This window comes from Chiloscyllium plagiosum, unplaced genomic scaffold (assembly GCF_037043375.1).
Source record: "Chiloscyllium plagiosum isolate Xiang-an unplaced genomic scaffold, Cpla_swu_hap1 HiC_scaffold_11, whole genome shotgun sequence".
Lineage (NCBI taxonomy): Eukaryota > Metazoa > Chordata > Chondrichthyes > Orectolobiformes > Hemiscylliidae > Chiloscyllium > Chiloscyllium plagiosum.
Genome location: NW_028270149.1, coordinates 80,056,139 through 80,078,913, shown reverse-complemented (window position 1 = coordinate 80,078,913; position 22,775 = coordinate 80,056,139). Strand labels below are relative to the sequence as shown.

Genomic DNA, 22,775 nt, shown 5'->3' with positions numbered 1-22,775 from the left:
TTCTATGATTCTGGGTAAAGTTATAAAACATAGTTCATACACCAATCTGATGATTCCAATAGCCTGATCACTGAGTGGTTCTACAACCTGGCAGGAACATAGGAACAGGGGTAGGCCATTCAGTCAGTCTAGTCTGCCTTTCTACTCCGTATAATCCTGAATGATCATTGCCTTTTACTCATTTCATTCACTGCCCCTGTACATCACTGGGAATCTTTTTTTCAAAATATATTCATGAGATGAGGGTGTGATTGTCTAGATTAGCATTTATTATCAATCCCTAATTACCTTGAGGGCAGTTAAGAGTCATCTGGCTTGGGTCTGGAGTCACATGTAGGCCAGATTAGATTGGCAGTTTCGTTCCCTAAAGGATGTCAGAGAAACATTTGTTTTTTATGACAATTGACAGTGGATTCATGGCCATCGTTAGTCTCTTAATTCCAGATTGTTATTGAATTCAAGTTGTATCATCTGAAATGGTGGGATTTGATTCCAGGTGCCCAAAATATTCTGGGTCTCTGTATTAACAGATCAGTGATAATACCACTAGGGCAGCACCCAACCCCCCCTTCCTCCCCCAAATTATATCAATCTCTGTCTTAAATCTACTCAAAGACTGAGCTTTCATAGCCCTCTGAGGTGGAGAATGTTTCAACCCCCTGAGTAAACTGATTTCTCCTCATCTTGGCCCTAAGTGACATCCCCTTTCATTTTAAAATTGTGCTCCCTGGTTTTACATTCTGGGGCACAAGAAACATCTTCTTTGAAGTTATCCTGTCATTCTTGTTACGACACGGCAGTGAATCCTTCTGCTAATTAAACCAAACACCCAGAAGAACTCACCTCGCCCCATAATCTGATAAAATATGAGAGACAGAGAACTCCCAAATTTCACTATTTAAAGAAAAAAATATCAATTTATTCTTTAAATTTAAAAATGAATATTAAACAACAACTCTAATGCTCCTTTCTCTTAAATGTTTGTTATCTACCTTATACTCTGTAACAATATACTGTTCCCATAAAAACCCATATTAAAATTGCATCAACTTAATTTCAAAACCAGACAGTGACTGTTGCTTTCGGTGTCTGTCTTCCTCTGGCCGTGGATCTCCCTGGGTCATCTTCAGTCTTTTGCTGCAAAGATGTTTCATGTGAAAAAGGTGCCTTTGATAGAGAGTATGTTGCTGGCAGTTAGTCTGCCGGTGGCACTTGGTCGCTCTCTGTCAAAATATCTGCTTCTTTATGCCCCAAATATTGGATCACCTCATTGGTTCGAGGTTGGCAAAAGTATTAAATTCAAACTCGATTGGGTTTTAGTATCCTGGGGCATAATTTAAATTGATCGATTAGATTTGAATTGTGGTGAAAACAACAGAGGTATCTAATTTACGGCCAAATGTTACATATTTTCAATTTCCCAGTACACTCTGAGACTGCTAATCAGTCACATGACAGATGCCTGCAAGCTTTCAGTGCAAAACAGCTTTCACTCTCTCTTAAAGGTACATTACACATCTTCAGCTTCAGACTTCTTTAACTGTTTTGCAAGTTTCAAAGTGATGACCTTTTATTCTACAAAATTCTAGAGAATATAGATCCAGTTTTCGCAATCTTTCTTCATCGGATAGTTGTGCCAACTTGGAAACATGTCTGGGAAACTTTCATTGCAATCCTTCTATGGCAATGATACCTTTCCTGAGAAAAGGAGACCAAACTGTACACAGTATTCCAGGTGTGGTTGAATCAAGCTCTCCTCTACTTCCCGCACCTCTGCCCTTGAACCCCACCCCCCAACCGCAACAAGGATGGAACCCTCCCTCTGTGGTCCTCACATTCCACCCCATGAATCTCTAGATACAGTGCATTGTCCTCCATTATTTTTGCCACCTACATACAGATCCCACCAACAGAGATATATTTTCCTCCCTGCATTCTACAGATACCTTTCCATCTGTGATTTCCTTGTTAGGTCCACAATTTCCACCAACCCACCCCCTGCACCCAACACCTGCCCTTGCCACTGCACGAGGTGCAAAACCTGCACCCACACCTCCACCTCCCCTTTGTCCAAGGCTATAAAGGATAATTTCAAATCCGGTAGAGATTTTACTGCACTCCCTCAAACCTCATTTACTTCATCCATTACTCTCGATGTGGTCTCCTTTACATCGGGGAGACCGAGACCCAATGCACGGAATGGTTCGGGGAACATTTCTGGTTCACATGCATTGAACAATCCCACCTCCCTGTGGCCAAACACTTCAACTCCCCTTCCCACTCCCCCGAGGAAATGCAAATCCTAGACCCCCTCCACCACCAAATCAAAGCCACCTGCCAACCGGAGGAAGCACACATCATCTTCCGCCTTGGGACCCTCCACCAACGTAGCATCAACATTAACTTCACCAGTTTCCAAATCTCCCCACCCTGGCCCACCATCCCAGATCCCACCTTCCATTTTGGCATTGCCCTCTTGTCCTGTTCTACCTGTCCATCTTCTGTACCACCATACTCCCCCCCAGCCCAAAAATTTCTCAGTCCCCTCCCTTATCCATATTCATCATGAAGGGCTTTTAACTGACACATTGACTCTCCTGCTCCTGGGATGCTGTGCTTTTCCCAGCACCACACTTTTCAACTCTAACCAAGCTCCTAAACAATTGAAGCAAGACTTCACTATTCCTTTATTCAAATTCTCTTGCTATACAAGCTGACATTCCATGAGGCTTCCTAACAGCTTGCTGTCCATACACGTTAGTCATCAGTGACTTAATGAAAAGGTTACCAAGGTCCATTTGTGCAACTACACTTTGCAACCCCTAACAAATTAAGAAATGCACTGCACTAAATTATCTGTTCAATTATTTCTCTCCCATTCCTGATTCTCCAAAAGTCTTCTCTGTTTTAAAATGCCACTCTCAACAGCATATAAGATTTTTTTGCCTTAATTGAGATTGATTGGTTATGTATTTCTAATTATTTATATTGTAAACATATATCAGCACATCATTGAAGGCTGGTGAAATGAACAATTTTGCAAATGTTGACAAATTAAGCAATAATAAATTAAGTGGATTTTAAGTCACTAACCAGTTTACCGCAACATTAATTGTACCTTTTCAATTCTATCCACTGTCCAGGTTTCAGTTTGGTCTTCATTGCCTACCCAGAGGCCCTTGCACAGTTGCCGTGGGCACCATTATGGTCTGTTTTATTTTTCTTCATGCTGTTCACTCTGGGAGTTGACACAGAGTTTGGAGGTTTAGGTAAAAATAGCATTGCATCATTTAAATAACTGATTTCTTTTGAAAGAATTATGACCGAATTGAGCAAAAAACTGCTGTCGGTGATGTCAGTGGATAAATGCCTAATATTTCTTTGTAGCAATTGTTTCATCGTTGTCTGAAAGAAGAATCAATCTTTGTCTTAATGATTAGCAACTGCTTTGAAGTAAAATTCGGGGGAAAGAAAATCACACGACATCTGAACAATTTCATAATGCAATCTGTTTGATATCTATTATGGTGGTTTCAATCTTGATGTTCATGTTCCATCTCTTTTCTTTGCCCTCATGCCTAGAATTTATCCCTTCACATTTAATTGAGACAAATACTGCTGTTGAAGAGATGAGGACTTTTATTTACCTGCCTCACAGTGAACAGGATGGTCAGCAAACTCACTTACTAATGTTGAAACTCACTCATGTTGAAACACCCTACGTGATATCTGAGAATAATGATGGTGCAGTTATCCTCTGCATTAGAGCACCAGGATTGGGGAAAAAAATACATGACTCAGGGCTAGAGAAATGGATGCAGAAACCTTTTACTCCAAACTCCCAGGGCTTTGGTGTGTCCAGTGATGTTTTGTCCTGTCATTGTGCAAGTTATTAATTAATCACTTCATTTGACATTTTCTTCATCAGAAACAGTTATGACAGCCCTGCAGGACCAGTTCCCTACATTGCTGTGATCAAAGCGCCTTCTTCTGACAGCTGGAGTTTGTTCATTATTTTATCTGCTTGGCCTTCTATGTGTGACACAGGTAGGTTGTATTTCAGTGATTTAAGCTGCTATCACATGTACTCAGTAACTCTTAAAAGTTGATCAAATTCATGGGATGAAGTAATACAGGAAGAGCTTGTGCTCTGGGTCCTTTCCTTTTGCAGCTGTTTAATGTTGTGCAGTGATCTTGTCATATTGACATGTTGCTGTGATTCTGAGTTCGCTCTCAGACATTCTAATCTCACACTAGGACTGGGAAACAGGACCACAATTCTGTTTATTATGTTATAAGATTTCTCAGCAGACACATTTGTTATCACTGAATGGAATATCCTTTCTCCATGTGGTGACTGCTATTGGTATAGTTGAGTTATCCTTCCAATGTCTGGTGGTTGGAAAATTAGAAAATTAGTCAGTGACTTAGTGAAAATTGTCACCATTGATGGGAAATAAATGTTGCAAACTTCAACCAAGGTTACAATGCAATCTTATAAGGGTAGAGAGGTTCTTTCTGTTGACATGGTGGGTGACTATGACATATTCTCACTGACATCTCAGTGTTCCGATCAATACACAGTGAGCTATACAGATGCCTTTTTTCACTCTATGCCCAAATGCCCCGGTATAATGTGGCAATATAGCTTGGTAAAGAGCTTCAGCTACAAGCATCTGGCACCTCTTGTGTCACATCAAGCCTGACATCAATAATAACTTCCCAAAATGCCATCAGTTATCTGTTTTTATTGAAGCGGTTGCAGTTCTGTTGTCCAATACTTATTGTATTCATATTGACTATATTTTCTCATGTAATGTTTTGTCAATTTAGCAAAACCGTCACAGTCTCATTTGGCTTTGGTACACCTCTCATTGTGTCTGAAGAAACTATTTTCCTGCCTGGTTTGTAGAGGATCTCAAAGTTAAATTGCTGAACTTTGAGATACTGAGAGAGATCATTGTTTTCATGGGATTTAAGAAAATACCCCCCAATGTTCTCAGGCAGTTAAATCTGGAGACAGAGGGTTAAGAAAGGGTGATCATTCTAAATCTAGAAAGCATTTGACCTATGTGAAATCACATTTAGAACACTGCAAGTAAATTCTGATCTCTCATTTTCAAAAATCACATTTAGTTACCAATGTAGAAGAAAGAACAACAATGTAATAGATGCCCAGACATAAATGAATGAGTGAATATTGAGCATCAAGTTAGAATTGTGTTGGAACATTTCTGACAATGAGTCATGCCAGACTCGGAACAGTAACTCAGTTTCTCTCTGCACAGATGCTGCCAGACCTGGAAAGTTTCTCCAGTATTTTCTGTGGTTGTTTCAGATTTCCATCATCTGCAGGATTTTGCTTTAATTAGAATTATGTTTTTCGTAAATACCCAAAGGTCTTCATATTTATAATCTCTTTAAAGTCTGAATTTGAAAGTAAGAGTACTTAATAATTTTCCTGTGTAACATTTTTCAATTTTCCATATAATTTTAGGCTGGGATTTACTTGTTAAATTTTGTCGATCATTACGCTACGGACTGGATTCTCCTTATAACAGCTCTCCTACAACTCATCGGTCTCAGCTGGATTAATGGTCAGCGAATCTTGGAAAATACTGAAACAAAATCAATTAAATTTGTGGACTTTGTGGACTTAAAAGTTTCTTTAATAAAATCAGACCAAATGAATTGGCTGCTGGATGTGTAGATAGCTCTTTATATCAGAAAGTGATGGGAATTCAAGTGCTCTTCTTTGTTAAATGCGGTTTGCACGACATTGATTAGACCACTTTTGGAATACTGTGTTCAGTTTTGGTCTCCCTACTATGGGAAGGATATTGTGAAACTTGAAATGTTTCAGAAAAGATTTACAAGTATGTTCCCAGAGTTGGAGGGTTTAGCTTTTGGGAAAGGTTGAATAGGCTGGGGCTATTTTCCAAAGAGCATCTGAGGCTCAGGGGTAACGTTATAGAAGTTTATAAAACAATGAAGGGCATGGATATGGTGTTTAGCCATGGTCTTTACCCCGGGGTAGCGGAGTCCAAAACTTGAAGGCATAAGTTTAAGCTGAGAGGGGAAATATTTAAAAAGGACCTAAAGAGCAACTTTTTCTTGCAGAGGGTGGTGCATGTGTGGAATGAGCTGTTCAAGGATGTGGTGGAGGCTGGTACAATTACAGGTTATAGTCCAACAGACCTGATATTGTCTGATTTTTAACTTTGTCCACCCTAGTCTAACACCGACACTTTAATATCATAACATTTTAAAAGACATCTGGCTGGTATATAGATAGGAAGTGTTGAGAAGGATATGTGCAAACTGCTGGCAAATAGGACTAGATTAATTTAGGATAGCTCGTCACCATGGACGAGTTGGACCGAAGGGTCTATTTCCATGCTGTACAGCTCTATAATTGGGGTGAGCTATGGATTACTCCCATAAGTACTTTCCTTTCTTTGGTTATTTCTCACCTACACCCATATGGAATCTACATTATCCAATAGATTTTTTATCACACCTGATACTGACAAAGCTACTCCAACATTCTTTCCTTCCATCTGAAAAGCCACATTTCTCTGATCTTTGATCTCCTTACAACCATGTTTCCATAATGGTTATAAAGTCTTACCTCTTTGTGCCATTAACTCATTTAGATTGTTCCGAATAGCATGTACATTTAAGTAAAGAGCCATGAACTTTCCTTTACACCATCTGCACCTCCCCATCTTTTGACTTCATTTCCTGCTGATTGTATGTTCTTAGACAGTCTTGTCCCTTATTGTTTACTCTGAGTATCATTATCCAAGGGGTTGCCTTATAAAGCCACATAATCGTTTTCCTTGGTCAGCTTATTGTTCTCTCTCCTGGACCCTCACCACCTCCACTCAGAGTAAAGCCCCAAAGAATCCTCCACAGCCCTTGTTGCTCAATTTGCCAGGGCACTGATTCAAGTATGGGTCAACTGAGGCCTGTCCACCCCAATGGAACAGTTTCCTTCTATCACAGTACTATCCTAGTGTCCCATGAACTGAACCCTATACCTCCCACACCAATCTGAGCCACACATTTAACTCCATTGTTTTATTTATCCTGTGTCAGTTTGCCAGTGATACAGAGAGTAGTCTTGAGGTTATTCATATTTCCTCTCCCAACTTGAATAGTTTCCTCTACCATGATCATGACCTGTCAACGTCTCTAAGGACTTGTAAAATATGAAACTGAAATATTTGTAACAAGTCCTAAATACAGAAACATGTGAGCAACAACAGAAATAGACCATTCGGCCCCTCAAGCCTGCTCCACCATCAATACGGTCATGATTGATCTGTTTGTGTTTCAAATTCCACGTTACCTTCTTCGCCCAAGAAGAACTCATTCCAGGAAAAACTCATGTTTCCGATTTGTGCTGGGATGGACAATGGGAGAGAAAGATCAATCAGTTGGTGACAGGGATCAATTTTCTTATCCTGTTTGAAATGCTGAGCGATCCCTTCTCTGGTTTAACCTGTTCATCTGTGCCATCCTGTACAAGATGAGCTTCAACAGTAAACAAGCTGCCCTGAAGACAGGACAGAGCGAGTGATGGTGTCTCTCTGCTTCCTTGTTGTGTATAGGGATAAACAGATTCATCAAGGACATTGAGATGATGATTGGGGAAAGGATTTGACTCCTGGCTCTGGTGGAGAATCTGTTGGATTCTGATCTCTTCATGTTTGCTGGTGGTAAGGAGCTGTTACACATTATTATGATTTAAACTGAAAATAATCAATCTCTCATTCTGATCTAGTTTTGTACCTTTTCATTCAGGCAGTTTTAATCTGGTCCTTAGCAACACTCACCCCTCCAACATTTGGACCTGTTGAATACCCTGTCTGGTCAGGAGCACTGGGCTGGTGTTTGGCCATCTTCTGTATTATGTGGATCCCCATTGTGGCCATGGTGAGAGTTGTCCAAGCTGAGGGCCCCACCTTGTGGCAGGTGAGGGACAGCTTTGAAATCTTTTAACAGTTAAGCACCAGAGAACACAAATTAGGCTTTAGAGTTCCAATAGGTTCAACACACAGCATATCCTTTCAAAGTCAAGATATCCACTTGTTCTGCTTCCACTCATGCTCAGTTTAGTTCACTGTGAATACCATCTTGGTTAGGGATTGAAGCTGGAGTAATGGGTGTGCACTGGGATTTGTGTGTGTGAAGACTTCACTGAGGTGTATTTCACAATGTTAAAGAGAAAAGACACACCATTGATCCTGGATCATGTAAGGATCAGGTAAGGATAACTGCAAAGTGTGACAGTGAGAAACAGAACGTATAACCCTAAGAATGCACAGCAGTTAGGGTCAGAGTGAGGAAAAATAGTAAAATTACAAAGGCTCTTTGCCTGAAAGTAACAAGAGTTCATAACAAACCAGATGAATTGTGTTGATTAAACAACTAAAACAAGGTGGGTTGGTTAGTTCAGTTAGTTCGATGGTGAGCTGGTGACAATTCTTGTACCAGCTGAGGTTACCATGAAGAACTCTCCTCCAGGAACTCTCCCCTTGTCTGAGGCACGGTGTAAACAACCTCAGCGTAAACCACCACCAGTCACCTCACTCTCTAATGAGAGAGCAGCCCTATGGTCTGATAGGACTATGAAGACTCCAGTGTTAGAAAAAAAAGCAAAATTTATAACATTTACATGATTAAAACAAAGGTTTTAATTAAGAGGGCTAAAAGAGGTCTTGGGATACTTTTAGCAAGTAACTTTAAGGACAATCCCAAGGTCTTTTATTCAGAAAAAGGAGCAAAAGGGTAACTAGAGAAAGGGTTGGCCCACCAAAGGACAAAGGAGGGAAGTTATGTGTAGAGTTAGAGAAAGTGGGTGAGATTCTTAATGAGTACTCTGTGTCAGTATTGATTGAGGAGAGGGACATTGCGGACCTTTGAGGTTAGGGGTAGATGTTAATTACTCTAGGTCCAGTCAGCATAAGGAGGGAGGAAGTGTTGGATATTCTAAAAGGTGTTAAGGCGGACAAGTCCCCAAATCTGGATAAGATCTATCCCAGGTTACTGAGGAAAGCGAGACAAAAAATAGCTGGGGCATTAACTGATATCTTTGCAGCATACTTGAACATGGTGAGTTCCTGGAAAACTGCAGCATTGCTAATGTTGTCCGCTTGTTTAAGAAGGGTAGCAGGGATAATCCAGGTAATTATAGACCGGTGAGCCTGACGTCAGTGGTAGGGAAACTGTTGGAGAAGATAGTGATATGATCTATTCCCATTTGGAAGAAAATGGACATATCCAATAGGCAGCGTGGTTTTGTGCAGGGAAGGTCGTGTCCTACCAACTTAATAGAATTCTTTGAGGAAGTGACAAAGTTGATTGATGAGGGAAATGCTGTGGATGTCACATAGATAGACTTCAGTAAGGCGTTTGATAGAGTTCCCAATGGTAAGCTGATGGAGAAAGTGAAGTTGTATGGGGCCCAGGGTGTACTAGCTAGATGGATAGAGAACTGGCTGGGCAACAGGAGTCAGAAAGTAGTAGTGGAACGTAATTTCTCGAAATAGCAAATTGTGACCAGTGGTGTTCCACAGGGATCCATGCTGGGACCACTGTTGTTTGTGATATATATAAATGATCTGGAGGAAGGTATAGGTAGTCTGATTAGCAAGTTTGCAGATGACACTAAGATTAATGGAGTAGTAGATAGTGAAGGGGACTGTCAGAGAATGCAGTAGAATAAAGATAAATTGGAGAGTAGGGTGGAGAAATGACAGGTGGAGTTCAATCCGGGCAAATGCAAAGTGATGCATTTTGGAAGATCCAATTTGAGAGCAAACTATATGGTAAATGGAAAAGCCCTGGGGAAAATTGATGTACGGAGAGATCTGGGTGTACAGGTCCATCAAACTCTGAAGGTGGCAATGCAGGTCGATAGAGTGGTCAAGAAGGCATAAGGCTTGCTTTCCTTCATCAGATGGGGTATTGAGTACATGAGTTGGCAGGTCATGTTACAGTTGTATAGGACTTTGGTTCGGCCACATTTGGAATACTGGGTACAGTTCTGGTCGTCTCATTATTAAAATGATGTGGATGCTTTGGAGAGGCTGCATCAGAGGTTCACCAGGATGTTGCCTGGTATGGAGGGTGCTAGCTATGAAGAGAGGTTGAGTAGAATAGGATTATTTTCATTAGATAGATGCAGATTGAGGGGAGACCTGATTGAGGTCTACAAAATCATTAGAGGTATTGACAGGTTGGATAACAAGAAGCTTTTTCTCGGAGTGCGGACACAGTTACTAGGGGTCATGAGTTCAAGCTGAGGGGGAAAAGCTTAAGGGAGATATGTATGGAAAGGTCTTTATGCAGAGGGTGGTGGGTGTGTGGAACGCGTTGCCAGTGGAGGTGGTAGAGGCGGGCATAATAGCATCACTTAAGATGTATCGAGACAGATACATGAATGGATAGGAAGCAGAGTGATACAGATCCTTAGAAAATAGGCAACCGGTTTAGATAGAGGATCTTGATCAGCGCAGGCTTGAAGGGCTGAAGGGCCTGTTCCTGTGCTTAATTTTCTTTGTTCTTTGTTTTAACATAGTTGCACAAATATGAAGATGCCAGCTTGCAAATAATTACAATATCTTGCAAACTGCAGGTATTCTTAATTTAGCAAACATAAAATGAAAGGTCCACTTTGTTCTGTATTTTGTATCACAGTTCATGGATCATAGTTTGTCAGGTTGTGTGCATTAAATTCTCAAGTAATTCACGTACTATTTAAGTATCTTACAGAGTCAGAGTTTGGACTGTCTCAAAATCTATCTCTCAGATTCAGAATTATGTCTTCTGCATTGCAGATTTTTGCTTTTGTCTGACTGTGACAAGAGGAAGCTGCAATCTGAAATGGGATTCAATAGTTTTCTAGTAAATCTAGATAAAACATTTCCTGGTTTTAGTACAGGTTTTTCAAGATCAATCTCAATATTCTGCTGCTTGCCCTGATTGGGGTCCCTACTTGGAACAACACAAAGGGGAAAGATACAGGAAGAAGCCTGACTCTACAGAAGACCCAAACTGTGTGCACCTTCTGAGAAGTGACAGCTCAAAGGAAAATTCCTGTTCAATTGGTAAGCAATGGTCCTGAAATTCCACAGTCATTCTGGAATACAATCAGTGTCACTTCATTGAGTGCTCTCTTGGTCAGTCAGCACCTCAGCCAAGATCCAGGTATAAGGTTTGCTGAAGTTTTCTGTGCCCACTGTAAACATGGGCATCAATTTGGGGCAGGGTGAGGCTGATGGGAATTACTGAGCATTCAAGTTCCTGCATCATGAGTGTTCAGTCATGTTTCTCCATGAGTCCTGGTGATAATACACAGGATTCCAGTCTCTGTACATTGTGGACAGGAGCTCCTGCTCTCACAGTTCTCACTTACAGTCTGTACTGCCTGGGTGCCCAGCCAATAACCACTAGTTTGGTGCAGATGGATCTGATCCAAATGAATACTTGTCATAGAAGGTGCGGAAAGAGTTAAAGCTGAGGAATGTGTTAAGAACTGCCATATTGAAGATGTCACCCTGATTTGGGTGGAAGGATAGGATCTTGATTAATAAAACCTACTATTGATGGCCTCTTTAACAATGTCTACCATGGTGGGGGAGGGGGTTGCAGTTGAGGTGGTGAGGTGAAGTTTGCTGATGTTTCCCATGCCCTCTGTAAACATGGGCATCCATTTGGGGCAGGATGGGGCTGGTGAGAATGACTGAGCATTCAGTCATGTTCCTCCCTGAGTCCTGTTGATAAAACACAAGATTCCAATCTCTGTACTTTGTGGATAGAGTTCTTTGAAGAAGTAACAAGCAGGTTAGATCAAGGAAAGCCAATGGATGTTTATACATTAATGATCTAGATGAAGGAACTGAGGTCATTCTGGCTAAATTTGCAGATGATACAAAGATAGGTAGAGGGATGGGTAGCATTGAGGAGGCAAGGAGGCTGCAGAAGGATATGGACAGTTTGGGAGAGTGGGCACAGAAGTGGCAGATGGAGTACAATGTGGGAAAGTATGAGGTCATACGCTTTGGTTGGAAGAATAGTGGCATGGACTATTTTCTAAATGAGGAGAAAGTTTAGAAGTCTGAAGCACAAAAGAGACTTGGGAGTTCTAGTCCAAGATTCTCTCAAGTTAAACTTGCAGGTTGAGTCAGTAATTAGGCAGGCAAATGCAATGGTGGCATTTATTTTGAGAGGACTTGAATATATAAGTACAGGGATGTACTTTTGAGGCTGTATAAGGTTCTAGTCAGACCACGTTTGGAGTATTTGGGTGTCACATCTCAGGAAGCATGTAATGGTCCTGGAATATGTTCAGAAGAGGTTCCCGAGAATAGTCTGAGGAATGAAAAGCTTAACATATGAAGAACATTTGAGGACGCTGGGTCTATACTCAGTGGAATTTAGAGGAATGAGGGGGAATCTAATTGAAACTTACAGAATACTGAGTGGGCTGGACAGAGTAGATGTTGGGAAGATGTTTCCATTGGTAGGAGAGACTTGGACCCGAGAGCACAACCTTCGAGTAAAGTGAAGACCTTTTAGAACAGATATAAGTAGAAACTACGTCAACCAGAGAGTGGTAAATCCATGGAATTCACTGCCACAGAAGGCTGTGGAGTCCAGGCTATTGAGTATATTTGAGACTGAGACAGATAGGTTCTTGAGTATCAAGGGGATCAAGGATTATGGGGAGAAAGTAGGAGAATGGGGTTGAGAAACTTATCAGCCATGATTGAATGGCAAAGCAGACTCAATGGGCTGAAGGACCTAATTTCTGCTCCAATGTCTTATGGTCTTACAGTTCCCACTTACAGTCTGCACTGCCTGGGTTCCCAGCCAATAACCACTGGTTTGGTGCAGACGGATTTGATCCAAATGAATACTTGGATTCAGTGGAAGGTGTACCTAGTTGTTAATTCAACACCTCAGTTAGGACAAGGGCTTCTTCTCGTTGGATGACCAAGTGGGTTTCCTCAACCCCACTCAACAAAGTGAGCCATTTAAATCCTTGCCAGGAAAGATATGGCGGATGTGACCCATCAATGGCCTGCCTTGATAGACTGATAGAATGAGTAATCTGTGACGTGGTGAGTTCTGGTAAGCTTTGAAGGTATCTCATACACAATTTCAAGACGATTAACTCATGGCAATGTTTGGCAAGACAGAATCAATAGATTGAGATTCATCTGTTAGAACACATTAAAATGAATGGGATTATCTTTAAACCCATATGCAGCAAAAAATGGGAAGTATTATATTTTGCCACAAAGAAGTGGGACCCATTCATTAATTTGCAAACAAGGTGGGAATAGTCTACTTTGACGATATAAACATGAGAAAACCCTACTGGATAGCAATACACAGTAACAGCATTGTTATGCTGCAAAAAAGAAATCCTTTAAGGTCAGGAGAATAAAACAACATTGAGGTACTGCATAATTAAGTGAAAAGAAAATAAATTATCAAATTAGGAAGCCAAGGCAGCAGTATTTCTGGAAATTATAATTTCAGAAATGGGTAAATAATAATACACAAAATTGGACACCTTGGAGAAAACAGTTCTTAAGGTACAGAATTGCCTCCAAACTAGACTCCAAATTGGAGGCTGAACAAGCAAACACACTTTTATATTCAATGATTCAACTTGCCAAGTCATAAAAGTTCCATTAGAAAACATTGCAGAAGTTGTGCAAGTATTTCACAATTACAGGGAAGACAATGGCCTAGTGGTATTATAGCTGGACTGTTCTGTTAATGTAAAGACCCAGGTAATGTTCTGGAGAGCCAGGTTTGAATCATGTCATGGTAGATGGTGGAACTTGATTTCAATTAAGATCTGGAACTAGGAGTCTAACAATGACCATAAAACCATTCGGGTTGTCAGAAAAACCAATCTGGTTCACAAGTGTCCTTTCGGGAAGCAGACTGCCATCCTTACCTGGTGTGTGACTCCAGAACAACAGTAATGTGGTTGACACTGAACTGACCTCTGGGTAATTAAAGATGGGCAATAAATACTGGCCTGGCCAGCGATGCTCACCTCCCACGAATGAATATATTTTTTTTAAAAACCTCAAATTTAAATTTTGTAAAATGCAATATTTATCAGATGCATCCAACATTCAGAGAAAAATATGGGAAATTTATTTCTTAATCTATCCAGGTTAGTGGAAAAATGTGCCTATGAAGTCTTGAAAGCACCCTTCATTAGCGATAGAATTGTCATTGGAATTACTCATAAGACTCTAGAAATAGAACCAATCTGACTCAATATTGGGAGACAGACAGACTTTAACTTCACAACTTCAGTGCATTCTTTGAGCTGAGGTGGTACCTATTATTAGAAAAGCTGAAGCTATCTTGAGAATGTAACTTAAAAGGAGTTCTGAGATTCACATATTAAAGAACCGAAACTAGTATATCCCATTCTAAAAGATGAAAGACTTCATCTAAATTTGTTTAGTATATCATTACATCTCCATGACACAATAATCATTTTGTAAGAAATTCTGTGTCTTATGGTCCTGTTCCACAGCCACCTGATGAAGAGGCAGTGCTTTGAAAACTAGTCCTTCTAAATAAACCCTGTTGGACTATAACCTGGTGTTGTGTGATTTTTAACGTTGATAAGACTTTGTCAGCTTTATTGTGGTCCAAAGAAAATTTTCTTTTAGAGAAAGCCATTTAGATGTTGAAAGAAGCAAAAATCTGGAAGCAAAGCAGATCCAACCTAAGACAGGAAGGTCAACCTTACCACAAGAGGTCAGCAGATTCTCTTCAGTTCCTTTGTTACAAGAACCCTAAAGAAACATTCAAGTAACCGGTGGAGAGAGTTGGCCAAACAGCAGATACTATGATTCAATGTCAATACTGTAGAGCAAGCAAATCTCAGGCAAACTGTACTCAGCCATTTATAGAGAATCCTGAATCTTGTTGAGAGCTTCATTATTTCTTTATGTGCCATTCTTAGTTTGGAGTTGTAAGCTGAGAACTAAAGGTGACTTTTGGACAGTGAGTAGCAGTTTGTGTGTTTTTTAAAGAGAATGAACAAACTAGTTTTTATTCATGAGGCTTGGAAATTAATTATTGTTCTAAGAAATGTATAGGTATTTCAATTCTGGAGAGGAGGCTTTGTGTTCAGTCAGATGGCAGATATTTGGATATTAATTGGTGCCAAATAGTGTAAACAACGGAATGATGTAGAGAAACAGAAAGAGAAAGCAAAATTTGAATTGGTTTTTCAGCTCTGTTTTCGTCAGAACATTATGGTTTTCCAAGCAACAGGACAGAGGTTTGATTGTTCCCTGGTTATTCCTTCCATAACCAATGTATTGAAAGTTCAGTGAATAGAATTTCCGCTCTAAGAATTAAACAAATAATCCTTGAAGCCTATTGGAAGCTATTTGCATGAACTGGTGTCTTTTGAAACCAAGCAACTTATAATACCATATGTGTGATGTCACAAATCAGCAAGTTTGTGTGAGTGAACTGGCAAGTTATATCTCTCTTATGTTTCTTTCAATTTATCCCTTTAATTGTGTCAGTTTGTTTGTGTGGGGGCTAGAACAAAGAAGATTGGGTTAAATTCATAGACATCAATTAGATTACTTGTTGTTTAACATTGCTGTGTTAAAGATATTGTAATAAACCAATTATTAATTTTGTTATTTAAGCTATAAACTTGGCGTTTGGATTGATTCTTCACAAATTCTGATAATGGTTATATAAAAGGTCACGTTAGGAACCATTGGGGAACATTAGTAACCATTTGAGAGTGTCTGTTTATTTTAATTTTACTGTGTTGTGAATACAGGGATAGGCAGGCTGATTTGATTTGGCTGTCTGTCTCCATGCCATAACAACCTGCAAAAAGTTACACACAGACACACTTTGGAATCTGGGGCTGTAGATCACAATAGTACAGGTTCCAATTTTCTCTCACTGATTACAAATCTCTCCTATTGTTACAATCTGCCATTGGGCTGTACTGGATGGTTTCAGAAGATGATAACCAATTTGTTTGTCTTTGGTATGATGCATGTTCTGTAGCCGTGGTGTCCTGGAGTAAGAATCGGAGGCAGTGTAGCTACGCAGTCTGCGGCAAAGCCTCCTCTTCTGAATTGATTAAAGCACAGGAAACATAATGTGTAACACTGCACTACGCCTGGTATAAAATTATCATTTAAATGGAAATAAATCATTCTTGTTATAAGTGCCACTTGAAAAGTAAATTCAAAAGTAATAGTTCAACAGAATTTGATCAGGTTCGATGTGATTATTAATTTACTTTAAGTCTGAGAGTTTGTGGAATGTTAAACCAATTAATAATCTTGAGTGAATGGTGTCTTGATTGGAGCACCAACATCTCGCATAGGACAATAAGTATGTCAATTCATAGTGTTGATAGCTAGGATTTATGGCATGACTGATGTTTTCTAATCTTGTTATCTGTAACTTATTTAACTTCAGCAATTCCAACTTGTTGTTTAATAAATTCATTTTGATTCAGATGAAACATTAACCAACCATAGCAAAAGCAAAACTATGGAAATTGGAAAAAAAGTTTATTTAAAATATTTTATGTGTAACAACTTTAAGGCAACAACTGTTAGCAATTTCATGCAAGTGATCAGTCCTAGAAGTGCATTCCCATCTTTTGCTTTACGTGAAAAAAGTCTTTCTCACACAAGAATTATGGACTAGGCCAGACCACTCAAAACATTCTTGAGCAGGCAAGCCAGGCCATAACTTTGCAATTTGTTTCAGTAAATGTGTATTGAAAATTACCCAGACTAAGCTAGCTAGGTTGACTACCAGGTTTTAAAACAGACAGAAATTTATTCATAAAATTACATAATGAGATACAAAGAGCAGAATAAAGAACCCCTACAGAACTCAGTCTATCCAAACTAGACTTAATAATGTTGCTTCAAATATACTCAATAGTCCTAATAAGCAAATCCCCTTTAAAAAACAGTCAAAAAATGGAACAGATGCTTACAGGTTGAAGTTAGAAGGGCAGAAAGAGAGAGAGTTTAGCAAACTGTTTCCACACTGCTGAACTTCTAACTAGTTCTGGACTGAACGGCTCAGGCAAGCTGACCACTCCCTTTTCATCATACAGGTCACTCCTAAAACATGACCACTTTGGCCTGAAATCTCACCTGTTTACATATAAACAAAATATCCTCTCAAAATCCTTTAATCTCTGTACCAAACCAGTCTCCTTGGAGCCAGGAGCTGTTTATGACCTGTCTAAGAAAAACCAAGGACACAGTATCCTTGAGAAAAAGAGCAGTTTTTAGAAAAAAAGGGACCGGCTTTGTGACCCCTCCCCCTTAAGAAAAATGAACTGTCAATATGAAAAGATGGCTTCATTTTTAAAACCCTTCAAAAACAAACTGGTTAGTAGTCTAAACACACTTATATACTAACTATAAACTTGCAAACATGCAGAACCACATGCAAATTCAGGCCGTGTCACACCCACCACCGAATGCCGTTATATCTCATTTGAACCTCGATAATGCATTGGCAGTCACGCCTTCATGACCTGCCACACGCGCAATTATCAAATTGAATGGCTGCAACAACAAGCTGTATCTAAACAGTCTGGCATTTTTGTCCTTAAATTTTTCCACAAATGTCAATGAGTTACAATCAGTGTATGCGATTGTCTCAGATGCATTGCTGGTAATACAAACACTAACATGTTGGAATGCCAACACCAAGCTTAAAGTCTCTTTCTGCACCATTGACCATTTCTGTTGATGAACGTTCAACTTCCTAGAAAAATACCTGATTTTTTTTCTATTCCCCCATCATTCTCCTGCAGGAGCACCGCACCGACATCCACGTCACTAGCATTGATAGCCACCTTGAAAAGGCTTCGTGTAATCCACTGTGGCTAATACTAGGACAGTGGTTAACACAGTCTTTAGGCTGCCAAATGCCTTTTGACAGTCTGCTGTCCACTGAAACTTCTTGCCCTTTTTTAACAATTCGGTGAGTGGAACAGCCACACTGCTCAAGTTTGGCACAAACATTCGGTAAATTCCACTCAATCCCAGGAACCATAGTACTGCTTTTTTCATTGACAGTGTGGGAAATTCCCCAATTACTTCTGTTTTCACATCCCATGGGGCCATTTGCCCATGTCCAATAACATGGCCCAGGAAGGTGGCACGGTGGCACAGTGGTTAGCACTGCTGCCTCACAGCGCCAGAGACTCGGGTTCAATTCCCGCCTCAGGCGACTGACTGTGTGGAGTTTGCACATTCTCCCCGTGTCTGCGTGGGTTTCCTTCGGGTGCTCCGGTTTCCTCCCACAGTCCAAAGATGTGCAAGTCAGGTGAATTGGCTATGCTAAATTGCCCGTAGTGTTAGGTAAGGGGTAAATGTAGAGGTATGGGTGGGTTACGCTTCGGCGGGTCGGTGTGGACTTGTTGGGCCGAAGGGCCTGTTTCCACACTGTAATGTAATCTAATCTAAGGTGACTTGGTCTTTGGTCAAATTCACCTTTAGTTAAGTTTACCACCAAGCATGCCTTCCAAAGTCCCTGGAACAAGTCCGATAAATGCTGTAAATGTTCCTTCCATGAGTGACTAAAAATCACCATGTCATCAATATAAACAACACAACTGGGTCACCCAGCAATGACCTTCTTCGTCAATCTCTGAGATGTGGCTGGAGCTTTTTTCATACTAAATGGCATGACTTTGAACTGATATAGTCCATTTGGTGTTACAAACACCAAAATTGCTTTTGCTCTGTCTGACAGGGGTACTTGTCAGTAGCCTCTGAACAATCCAGCTGAGAAATGTAAGTTGCTTGTCCCACTTTTTTAACACAGTCCTTCAACCTGGGAATTGGATATGCATCAGTCTTTGTAACACGGTGACTTTGCAATAATCCACACATAACCATTGCGTACCAACTGGCTTTGACACCATGACTATGGATGAACTCCAGGAACTGTAAATCACTTTGATTATACCATGTGCTCTATCTCCTTATGAAACTGTGCCGATTTTAGAGGGTTATGCCTATAACGATATTGCTTAATCGGAACAGCATCTCCTATATCTACATCATGCAATTAGGTTAGTACTTCCCAGTTTATTTCTGCATATCTCCCTGTGTGATAGTAACAACTCTTTCAGGTCATTTCGATTTTCTTGTGGAAGGTAACTCAATAATTTATCCCAATTTTTGACAACTTCTTCATTGTCCAATTTGATTTGAGGAATGTCCAATTCAGAAGCCTCTGAACTAGGTTCTTCCTTCTGTGCGGTAATCATTAACACCTTCTCCTCTTGCTTTCCTTCCTTATCAAAATATTTTTTGAACATAGTCACATGACACACTCTGTGAAATTTCTTCTTGTTCACCTCACTCAATTTCCTCTCGATTTGACAAAGGTCCACTATACCTTGCTTTTAAAGGCTCACCTGTTACTGGAAGTAACATCAATACCTTATCCCCAATTACAAATTGCAAATTTGTGTTTTCTTATCCACTTCCTGTTTCATTGCATATTGTGATATGCTGAGGCACAATGGCTCAGTGGTTAGCACAGCTGCCTCACACTACCAAAGACCAAGGTTCGATTCCAGCCTCAGGTGACTGTCTGTGTGGAGTTTGCACATTCTCCCTGTGTCTGCATGGGTTTCCTTCCACAGTCTAAAGATGTGCAGGTTAGGTGATATGGCTATTGCCCATAGTGTTAAGTGCATTAGTCAGATGGGTCTTGGTGGGTTATTCTTCGGATGGTAAGTGTGGACTTGTTGGGCCAAATGACCTATTTCCATACTGGAGGGAAGCTAATCTAACCTAAATGCTATGTGGCCAACTCTGCAGCTCTGTTTAATCATTTTTTAAAATTTGACATATAGTCCAAATGGGTGGTCTCTGAATTCCAACTTATTAATTTCTCTTTAATCAATGTTAATGGTCCTCTTACTTCATGTCCAAAAATTAATTCAAATGATCAATTCATTCAGTGTGTCTCTGATTACAAAAAGTACAAGCAGAACTCCGTTATTCCAATCATCTGGATAATCCTGACCATAAGCCCTCAACATGGTCTTTCATATTTGATGCCATCTCTCTAGCGCTCCCTGCGATTCTGGATGGTACGCAGTAGATTTGAATTGCTTTATTCCCAAGTTATCCAAAACCTCCTTGAATAGTTTGGATGTGAAGTTTGGTCATTGATCTGACTGGATATCTATTGGTAGTCCATATATAGTAAAACATTTAAGTGATTCTTCTACAACCCTTTTTGCTGTGATATTGCATAATGGGATTGCCTCTGGGAATCTATTCAACACATGCATTATTGTTAATAAGTACTTATACCTGCTTTTTGTTTGAGGTAGGGGTCCTACGCAATTAATCAAGACTCTTGTGAAAGGTTCGTCAAATGCTGGAATAGGTATTAAAAGTGCAGATTTTATTACTGCCTGTGGTTTTCCGATCAGCTGACATAAACGACACATCTGGCAAAGTTCAACTACATCATTGTGTAATCCAGGCCAGTAAAAATGTCTTTGTATTTTAGCCACTGTTTTCCTCTCCCCAAGTGGGAGCAAATGTGCCCCTTGCTTTCTATACCCTACTGGCAAAGCAATTTGATGAATCTCTGCCTATTTCTCATCTGCTTAAATGTGCGTTGGTGTCTATTTCCTCATTAAGACATTATTTGTTAAGTGATAACACATAAGAATGCATTCACTCTCCTTCTCTGTAAATGCCTTTTGATATAACTGTTTTAAATTCTCATCTAAATTTAAATTCTCATCAGTGGGCAGCACGGTGGCACAGTGGTTAGCACTGCTGCCTCACAGCGCCGGAGATCTGGGTTCATTTCCTGCCTCAGGCGACTGACTGTGTGGAGTTTGCACGTTCTCCCCGCGTCTGCGTGGGTTTCCTCCGGGTGCTCCGGTTTCCTCCCACAGTCCAAAGATGTGCAAGTCAGGTGAATTGGCCATGCTAAATTGCCCATAGTGTTAGGTAAGGGGTAAATGTAGGGGTATGGGTGGGTTGCGCTTCGGCGGGTCGGTGTGGACTTGTTGGGCCGAAGGGCCTGTTTCCACACTGTAATGTAATCTAATCATGTAATTGTTCTGCTATAACTCAATAAGTGTAATAGAGCTAACAATACTTGGATGTTTACCTAGTTGCTCCTGCTCTGTCCCACTTACGTAATCAAAACAAATCTTGGATGACGATATCTCAGCTTTATCTGTGCCTTTTGATCTCTACTGCTTCAGCTTGTGCCTCTCTGATTTTGTGATCACACAATCTGGGAAAATTCCGTTGCCTGTGTCTCTACTGGCTTTTCAACTAAAGTAGGCAGCGCGCCTACCGGTGAATCAGCTATATCATTTGCAAGGACAAATTTTATTCCTGGAACTGAGAGTATGCCCAGTATTCCTACCACAAATTCTTCACTCTTCTCTGGAGTCTCTGAGACAAAGCTTTTCACTGTGCCTCAGTACACGTGACAATAAATTCAATTCCATTCAATTCTGTAGCCTCACTTTACATAATTGAGTGTTTTTTGTCTCACTATGAATTCCTATTACCAGGACCTTTTCTGGCAATAGTCCCTCAGGAGTACACATCTCCTCATCCTTCAGCATTACAGACCGAGAGGATCCTGTGTCCCTTATTATTGTCACCTCTTTACCTGCTTCTCCTGGCCTATGTGAATAAATGTTGCCCTTGCTTGTATATTTTTTAAGCAGATCTGGTACTTCCTGTTTAACTAACCTCTGATCATCTTGTACACTCTGAGGCAGTTGTCTAACTTCCCTTGTGCTTTTTGTTACTAGTCCAACAAAACTCCCAGCTTGTCTGATTTTCCTACATCTGGCCTTCTCCCAGCCTGCAAGCACTGTGATTTTGTGTGGCCCACTTTATTACAATGAAAACACCATAGCTTTTTAACTTCTTTGTCCCCCTCAAGGGTTTGTTTTTTTTTACCCTGTGGTAAGTTATCTTCACTGAGATCTACCTTTCCCTTTCCACGTGAGGATTTCTCTTTGCCCTAATTTCTATCACTCATGGACTGAAATTGTTTCTGGAACCCAAACTGTATGTTATGGACCAGCTCATAATCATCAGCCACTTTGGCTGCTAACCTTACTGTTTTAACTCTCTGCTTTTCCACTACTTCAAGCAGTGAATTTTTGAATTCCTCCAAAATAATTACCTCTCTAAGGGCATCATAGGTTTGCTCAATTCTTAAAACTCTTATCTAACTATTGAAATTACCCTGGTTGATCCTTTCAAACTCAATGTAGGTTTGACCTGGGTCCCTCCTTAGATTCCTGAAACATTGTCTATAAGCTTGTGGTCCAAGCTCATGTGCACTTAAAATGTTTTTTTTCACCTTCTCATATTCCTCAGATACGTCCTCTGATAGTAATGCGAATACCTCACTAGCCCTACCTACAAGTTTTGTCTGGATCAACAAAACCCACATTACCACTGGCCACTGTATTTGTTTAGCCACCTTTTCAAATGAGATGAAAAAGGCTTCCATATCCTTCTTATTAAATCTAGGCAATGCTTGAACATACTTAAACAGTTTCTCACTAGGCTTCTGACTACCAGGGGCTTGCTCCTCCTCACTCTCTTCCTCATTAAGCTTACCTTCGGCCTTTATCTCCAGCCTTTTAAGCTGACTTTCCTTTTTAAGTGTCAGTTTCTGAAGTTCAAACA

The 22,775-nt window shown here is 40.3% G+C and overlaps 1 protein-coding gene across 2 annotated transcripts in view; it reads left to right on the top strand.

Annotated features, from left to right (window-relative positions):
• The window catches only part of LOC122557095 (sodium- and chloride-dependent neutral and basic amino acid transporter B(0+)-like), a 53,768-nt gene that overhangs the window by 19,703 nt on the left and 11,290 nt on the right, over window positions 1–22,775 (top strand). Inside the window, exons 4-8 of one of the 2 annotated variants that reach the window (XR_015758693.1) lie at window positions 3,144–3,269; window positions 3,929–4,047; window positions 5,498–5,597; window positions 7,617–7,724; window positions 7,810–7,980. Coding sequence is in view for 1 of the 2 variants with exons in the window: in XM_087992226.1 (XP_087848352.1) it covers window positions 3,144–3,207; window positions 3,929–3,975 (111 nt within the window). In the remaining variant the exon portion in view is untranslated. The remainder of the gene's footprint in view (window positions 1–3,143; window positions 3,270–3,928; window positions 4,048–5,497; window positions 5,598–7,616; window positions 7,725–7,809; window positions 7,981–22,775) is intronic. The other variant, XM_087992226.1, reaches the window with a different exon arrangement.